Source organism: Gadus chalcogrammus, chromosome 10 (genome assembly GCF_026213295.1).
Source record: "Gadus chalcogrammus isolate NIFS_2021 chromosome 10, NIFS_Gcha_1.0, whole genome shotgun sequence".
Lineage (NCBI taxonomy): Eukaryota > Metazoa > Chordata > Actinopteri > Gadiformes > Gadidae > Gadus > Gadus chalcogrammus.
In genome coordinates this window covers 12,023,224-12,032,026 of record NC_079421.1, presented here as the reverse complement: position 1 = coordinate 12,032,026, position 8,803 = coordinate 12,023,224, and the positions used below count along the sequence as shown (strand labels likewise).

The 8,803-nt window shown below is 41.4% G+C and overlaps 1 protein-coding gene across 2 annotated transcripts; it reads left to right on the top strand.

Annotated features, from left to right (window-relative positions):
- Positions 1-4,089: 4,089 nt before the first annotated feature.
- Positions 4,090-8,238, top strand: cxcl14 (chemokine (C-X-C motif) ligand 14). 2 transcript variants are annotated; one of them, XM_056600093.1, is made up of 4 exons: positions 4,090-4,378; positions 5,810-5,915; positions 7,663-7,776; positions 7,874-8,238. In XM_056600093.1, exons 1-4 carry the CDS (start codon positions 4,315-4,317, stop codon positions 7,887-7,889), a joined length of 300 nt encoding a protein of 99 aa, XP_056456068.1. In that variant the 5' UTR covers positions 4,090-4,314; the 3' UTR covers positions 7,890-8,238. The 2 variants fall into 2 exon arrangements, with proteins under 2 accessions (XP_056456068.1, XP_056456067.1); XM_056600092.1 differs by having other exon boundaries at positions 4,102-4,378; positions 5,798-5,915.
- The last annotated feature ends 565 nt before the right edge of the window (positions 8,239-8,803 follow it).

The following is an 8,803-nucleotide window of genomic DNA, read 5'->3' as shown; positions in this document are numbered from 1 at the left end:
TGAACATATTGCATGCATGTATTTATAATTGTGTCCTACATGCGTGCGGGAGCGATAAGGAGCGGCGCTACCGTCAGCCCGCCGCGAGCCATCTTTGTTCTACATCAATAGTCTCCAACCCAACCCTGACCGGCGGCTGAATGAGTCAGAGTGAATGGACGGTCATTATGTGTCGAGAGGAGCCAGTGAATGAGATAATCTCCTTTCTACTCCCATCATTCTCCCCTAACCTCTTCCTCTCTCACCCAGCATATGGCTGCGTCACCACACCTCCAGCTCTGGCATTGTTGCTGAACATTTATCTCCAGTAATAAGCAGGCAGTACGCTACTGTGTTCATAACACAGGCAGTAAGCTACTGAATGTAGAATAATAAGCAGGCAGTAAACGGATGTATGCATAATAAGCAGGCAGTAAGCTATTGTATTTATAATGCAGGCAGTAAGCTGTTGTGTGCGTATACAAAATCAGGCAGTAAGCTGTTTTATGTAAAATAAGCAGTTAGTAAGCTAGTGTATTTATAATACAGGCAGTAAGCTGTTGTATGCATATTAAAAACCAGGCAGTAAGCTAGGGTATGTATAATGCAGGCAGTAATTAGTATGTTTGTAATCTGTAATGTTCACTTCCTGCCCTGTGGTGACCAGACCTTCCCGTTTCCATGGGGACAGGACCAGTTTCTGTTAGCCCTGGACCAGCCTGCTAGCTCATGTTTTATTTTGTGTGACAGATGGCCCTCCCCTTCAGCCCGGGTCAGAACAATCACAATAGTTTATCTCATTTTGAGCAGGTTTTGATCCAGTATGACGACTTGATGACTGCACAGAGGAGGAGCAGCCTGTGGCCGCGCTGTTTAGGCATTTTCACACATTGCATTGTTCATTGGTCCATGAAACTACAAATGTCCCCTGACCTAGCCACCTCCAATGGACTTTAAAGGTTGAATATATGGTTAGCCTATGGTTAGCGGTAGCCCCAACTCTTTACCAACAGTTATCATTCACTATTAGATCCCTGTTAACCCACTATTAACCAAACCCTGTTTACCCACTGTTAACCTTACCCTATTTACCCACTGTTACCCTAACCCTGTTTACCCACTGTTACCCTAACCCTGGTTACTGACTGTTGGGCTCCAAGCCTAAAACACAAACTAATAACTCATTATTTGTACCTGCCCCCTCTGCTTCTTTTTACTGTAAATATTGTTGCTCCTAGTTTTTATTCCATCTTCTTCTCTATCTTCTGACCCTTACTTTAACCCTTCTCCATCTTCTTACCCTTACCTTATCTCCTCCATCTTCTAACCCTTACCTTAACTCTCCTCCATCTTCTAACCCTTACCTTAACCCTACTCCATCTTCTTACCCTTATCTTATCTCTCCTCCATCTTCTAACCCTTACCTTAACTCTCCTCCATCTTCTAACTCTTACCTTATCTCTCCTCCATCGTCTAACCCTTGCCTTAACTCTTCTCCATCTTCTAACCCTTACCTTAACTCTTCTCCATCTTCTAACCCTTACCTTAACTCTTCTCCATCTTCTGACCCTTACCATAACCCTTTTCCATCTTCTAATCCTTACCTTAACTCTACTCCATCTTCTAACCCATAACTTCACTCTTCTCCATCTTCTAACCCTCATCTACTGCTGACCCTTACCTTACCTAGTAGACCAGACTTCACCATTGATCCATCATGGACACTTATCTACGGCTCTATAGCGTATAATATATACGTATAAATGTATAGATATATGTATTTAATATATATGTATATATATATATTATGTATGGATACATGGATGTAAACCAAGGAACACTTATCTAAGGCCCTATAGCGTATCATATCAATAAGTTGTGTTTGTTCGTTAACGGGTCTCTCCTGATTGAAGTTGATCAGCATATATAAATCCCAGGTCAGTGACGGAGAGCCCTATTCCTATTTGTGGAATCTCTTTCCACATTAACTATTGAGGAGTTTTTTCACGATGCTGGGCTCTCTGATGGCGTTCCTCTAGAACCCTGACCTATATAATACACCGGCTCACAAAAACATGTCCATGTTGTTGAAAACACTAAACATACATTAAACAGTAGGGGTTCACAACCTCGGGCTATTGATGTACCACTAAATTGTCATCAATACACTTTTTGGACCTTGTCAAAAGGAAGCGGTAAGATATAGATAAATACACATGCTGAGCAGAGTGCAGGCCACGCCCCTTTATACACATCACTATTGCAGGCCACGCCCCGTTATACACATTGCTACTGCATGCCACTCCCCTTTCTACACATTACTACCGCAGGAGGCCCCGGGCCACGCCCCTCTATACACATTACTACTACAGAAAGCTCTGGGCCACGCCCCTTTATACACATTACTACTGCAGGAGGCCCTAGGCCACACCCCTTTATTCACAATACTAATATAGTAGTATAGTATGGTGCTATACTATTAACTACTTACATTTATATACTAAAAAAAACTCACTTTATATCTACAGTTAGAAGAGTAGAGCTACAGAGCTACAGAAGTAGAGCTTTAAAGCTATAGGAATAGAGCTATAGAGCTAAAGGAGTAGAGCTATAGAGGTAGAGCTATAGAGCTATAGGAGTAGAGCTATAGAGCTATAGGAGTAGAGCTATAGAGGTAGAGCTATAGGAGTAGAGCTATAGAGCTATAGGAGTAGAGCTGAGTAGAGCTATAGAGCTAAAGGAGTAGAGCTATATAGCTATAGGAGTACAGCTATAGAGATAGAGCTATAGGAGTAGAGCTATAGAGCTATAGGAGTAGAGCTATAGGAAGTAGAGCTATAGGAGTAGAGCTATAGGAAGTAGAGCTGAGTAGCGCTATAGAGCTATAGGAGTAGAGCTATAGAGCTATAGGAGTGGAGCGATAGAGCTATAGGAGTAGAGTTATAGAACTATAGGAGTAGAGCTATGAGTAGAGCTATAGGAGTAGAGCTGTAGAGCTAAAGGAGTAGAGATATAGAGCTATAGGAGTAGAGCTATAGAGCTATAGGAGTAGAGCGATAGAGCTTTAGGAGTAGAGTGATAGGAGCGAAGCCAGTCTGTTATAAAATCTACGGTCCTCATCATCGTCATGGGAACGAGCGGGAATGTTTAGACTTTCTACAGCTGCTTCCTGTTGACCTCATATCCCCCCCCCCCCACAAACACACACACACACACACACACACACAGACACACACACACACACACACACACACACACACACACACACACACACACGCAACATACACACACACACACACACACACACACACACACACACACACACACACACACACACACACACACACACACACACACACACACACACGCACACACACACACACACATATATATACGAAAACACACACTCACACATAATCACACACACACACACAAACACACGCACACACATACAAACACACATATACACACGCACACACAAGGATACACACACACACACACACACACACACACATACACACACGCGTCATATATGAGAGATATAATATATATACACACATGCACATAAATCACTTAGGCCTACTTTTTATATACTTACTTTACATATTTGATACACAAAATATTTATATACATTTATATACATATTAATACAAATATGTGTATATATATATGTACACACAAATTATATATAATGCATATGTATATTTTATTATATTAGGTGTTCCTGATCTTTCATAACCCGTTTCTCACCATCCTTCTTTCATAGTCTCTACTTCTCTCTGCAGGCAACACACACACGCACACGCACACGCTCACCCATCCACAGACACACACACACACACACACACACACACACACACACACACACACACACACACACACACACACACACACACACACACACACACACACACACGTGCGCTGTCTAGTTGTGCATATTAATGAGGGGAGGACAGCGAACTGCTCTTAAAAGTGTTCCAGAGAGAGAGAGAGAGACAGAGGGGGGGGGAGAGAGAGAGAGAGAGAGAGAGAGAGAGAGAGAGAGAGAGAGAGAGAGAGAGAGAGAGAGAGAGAGAGAGAGAGAGAGAGAGAGAGAGAGAGGGAGAAAGAGGAGGATCGTTGTTTCTCCCGACCCGGAGGGCTGAGTTATTAAAGGACCAGATCGCCTCTCTTCGTGGATGTTTGAGTCGTTCTCTCAGGGTTAAGGTTCTTCTCTTAGGGTTCCATTCTCTTGGGTTTCCGTTCTCTCCGTTCCCTTCGCTGCTGATCGGTTCGTCTCTTTCCCAACACTTCGCGGAGATCTTTCTTCTTCTTTCTTCCGAACTTCCTTCAGCCATGCACCGGGGAGCTGTGGTGTTGCTGCTCTGTGTCGTGGCCTTATTGTTCTTAACGACTGAAGGTAAAATACTTAACTTATTCTTCTTGAGGACTGAAGGTAAAATACTTAATTTATTCTTCTTGAGGACAGAAGGTACAATACTTTACTCTTACTTCTATAACCAAAGGTTATACACATCTCATCCGTTTCTCCACTCAGAGACATCATGTCTAATGTAGTCAGACGCACACGGACTGTTACTTTAAACAGAACACAAACTCCTATCCTGCGGACAGTCCGGGTTTGAACTACCTTAAACAACTGTTTAACCAGTGTTAAACTACAGTAGCCGCGACATACATCCGATCCGCATAGATTTCTATGCGGAATAGAAAATGATCATATACGCCTCATTCGGAATACAATTATCTGTTCGGCATATAATTCTATGCCGAATAGAAGAGGTGGTGTAGTCCGTTTTAATCGACATGTATACACTTATTCCGAATAGATTGGGGTTTAACTTAGAGCAGCTGCAGTAGTTCGCAATTGGTCCACTGAGCCCCGTAGGTACTTTTATGCACACCGAACTTGACCGCTGTCAAGGAAAGTGGATTTATTGCCTGATTCGCGTCTTTGTTTATCACTCCGTAAGTAGTCCGGTAAGCGTGTACGGTTGCTAAGCGACGGGACATGTGTGTTTATTAATGACGTGTTCGCGTATCGTAGTGTCCGCGCGCGTCCAAGATAACTATAAATGAGTAAGCTACTACTAGTACTTTTGCAGGCTGAACGTTAAAATACTTCTTAACTTAGAGAGATGGCAGCTGCAGTAGTTCGCAATTGGACCTTGGAGGAGACAAATTATCTCTTGGAGGTGGGGGTAAATATAAAGATCGGACGAGAAATTGAAGTTGTGCTGTCGTCCTCCTTCTTAATTGAAGGAGCAGGCAAAGAAAAGCTCTCTCCTGCTGTGCTTTCATTAAAATCAAATTCACAATGCCAAATAGTGATAAGACGTGATGTGTCAGGTGTGCGCGAGAGACATAACGGACACTTTTGTTACTGCCATGTATACAGTACATTCGGATCACATGGAACAGATCTATTCCGCATAGAAATCTATGCGGATCAGATGTGCCATGTAAACGCGGCTAGTTAAACCAGTGTTAAACTACTGTTAAACCACTGTTAAACCAGTGTTAAACCAGTGTCAAACTACTGTTAAACCAGTGTTAAACCAGTTTTTAACTGCTGTTAAACCAGTGTTAAACTACTGTTAAACCAGCGTTAAACTACTGTTAAACCAGTGTTAAACTACGGCTGGTATCTCAGTAGTTCTGAATAGGAATTACAGTTGGGTTCCCAATTTTATATAAGTAATATGAACTTTAATAGGTTATTACACCATTAATATTTATAATCAGGTTTTGTTACATGTTATAACTCTAAATAATATGAACTATAATATGTTATTAATGCATTCATATTCATAATCAGGTTTTATTACAGGTTATAAGTGCCGATGCACCAGAAAAGGTCCTAAGATTCGTTACAAGGACGTCCAGAAACTGGAAATCAAACCCAAACACCCCTTCTGCCACGAGAAGATGATATTGTGAGTACCAAGGTGATGAGTATTCACGTGATATGAATTCAGGAGATCTTGTGGGTAGTGAGGTTTTGGTTTGTATTTAGAGGATTTTGTATTCAGTTGATTCTGTATTCAGCTGATCATCAGCTGACCTATAATTCATGTATTCTATTGTGCTGTGTACCTTTTCTGTTTACTGTGGTGTGAGCCATAAGTAAATATACACTTACAATGTCCATGGAAATGTGAGTGCAATGTGTATTCAATATAATGTTAAACGTGTACAGTTGAAAACCATTCTGTCACACAATGAGGTCAATAAACCTTCAGTTCAATGAAAAGAAAAATGACTGAAATGTACAAGCACTATTCAAGTGCCTTCATGAAGCACCATTTTTTTTTTTTAATCTCTGTGTCTATTAATCTGTGTCCCTGTCTGTTAATCTGTATCCCTGTCTGTTTATCTGTATCCCTGTCCTGAATCTGTTTCTCTGTGTCTGTTTATGTCTGTTAATCTATGTTTTTGTCTGCTAATCTGTGTCTCTGTGTCTGTTAATCTGTCGGTAAATCTATGTCTCTGTCGGTTAACCTGTATCTCTGTCTGTTAATCTGTATCCCTGTCTGGGATCTGTGTCTCTGCGTCTGTTAATCTGTCTGTTAAACTATGTTTTTGTCTCTTAACCTGTGTCTCTGTCTGTAAACCTGTTTCTGTTCATCTGTATCACTTTGTCTCTTCATCTCTAAGAGTTTTTACACTGCAAAATATACCTTATTTGAACAAGTTTCCCGGCATGGTCCGCGCGTTTACCCTGACCGAGGTCCTATACCATCTTCATTTCGCACCCCAAATTACCCTCTCGGACCTAACACATATTGGGGGTTCCATTTTCATGATAATGCGATTAGACAGCATTGCAGCACTAGGGGCAGGGTTTAGAGGTGTCAATGACGTAAAAGGTGCGACCCACAGCCTGGAGTTTTAAAAGCAGGAAAAAGCTGAGAGAAAGCAGGTCAATGGTCGTCCAGACAACAGAGACAACTCAGCGACATAAACATGAGTAGTTCTAACTGAAGGGACTGTGAAAACCGCGAGCTGCTGACCATCATAAGGTGATGCAGTCGCATTTAAAGAAGACGGTGAAAGATGGTGCGATCTACCAGAAATTAGCAGAGGAACTTTCCTTACAAGGCTTTCGTCTGGATAAAAAACAAATGGTGATTCCTTTTTGTTGTATTTTTTTTAGAGGTTTTGTAAATAGTTCTGCACTTAATCATGAACTTGCAATGTTGACGTTTTTCACAATTGTAAATATTAAATCGCGTTTGTAGCCTACTCAGATGAAGTCTACTCATTCTTGCATGCAAGTGGCTCTAATATAAAAAATTAAAGAACATTGAGAGTATGCTAATTATTCTAAATAGGTCTACTCTCCGTGCGTACTCCAGCCTGCTACAATGAATCAAGAAAGCTGGCTCCTTAATGAAGGGGAATATACCCCTTGGTTTAACACAGGCAAGACAGTGAAACTGTAACATCTGCCCAGCAGCGTCCGTACCTGCTTGGCAGCATAAAAATGCCGTGTGTCTCTGTCTGTTAATCTGTCTGTTAATGCGTCTCTCAGGTTCTGTTAATCTGTATCTCTGTCTGTTAATCTGTATCTCTGTGTCTGTTCATATGTATCTCTGTGTCTGTTCATCTGTATCTCTGTCTGTTAATATGTATCTCTGTCTGTTAATACACATCTGTTCATCTGTATCTCTGTGCCTATAGCGTCACCATGGAGAACGTGTCTCGGTTCAAAGGTCAGGAGTACTGCCTGCACCCCAAACTCCAGAGCACCAAGAACCTGGTGAAGTGGTTCCGCATCTGGAAAGACAAACACAGGTACGGTACCAATGGTAAAACATCTGGAAACCAACAATGCACCATATAATATGTAATGAGTGAGGCGGGTACAATGACTGTTGTGTTGTATTTGCAGGGTCTATGAAGCTTAGAGCATCTCAGCTCTACGATCACAATACTTGGATGAAGAAACTGTAGGCTTGTGTACTGTGAAGTATACAACACATAATTCTACCCTAAACTCTACCCTTAACTATCAAGACCCTATCCCAAGACACTAACTCTACATCGGGACCCTAACCCAAGACCCTAACGCTACATGTAAAACTTAACCCCGGACCCTGAACTGACCCCTAGCTGCTGGTTGACGATCAGAGCTGCCAGCAGTTATACTATCACATCCCATCCCTGTGATCAATGTGACCCTAACCTTAACCACAAGGGGCAGTATAGAGTTTATACTATCACAGCCCTTTCCTGTGATGAATGTAACCCTAACCTTTAACACAAGGGGCAGTATAGAGTTTATACTATCACATCCCTTTCCTGTGATGAATGTAACCCTAACCTTAACCACAAGGGGCAGTATAGAGTTTATACTAACACAGCCCTTTCCTGTGATGATTGTAACCCTAACCTCAACCACAAGCAGTTAAGCGTTTCCAACCCCAAATCGACCCGCCAAGCTAATCCTAAAACTGAATAACGAGAAAGAATCTGATAAATTGAAATATAATTTGGAGATATAATAAAGCAACATACATGTATATGTTGGGATTTCACTGTGTATGTGTAGAGCCTGGACTGGCCAAGGGAAAGGTTAGGAATATGAGCAGGGGCGGAGCTAAAAACTCTATTATCTAGGATGGGCGGAGCCATTTCTAAATGCAGACAATAAAAACGCTTGAATCTTTACTCGGGAATTGTTCTTAAAAATGCAAATAATGACATTTGTGTCAACATCCATCAATCTTCTTGAAAAGCCATTTTTTTGCACTCTTAAAATGATCTATGTGATGTAACAATCTACTTATATTAATAAATATAGAATTATAGAACTATATAG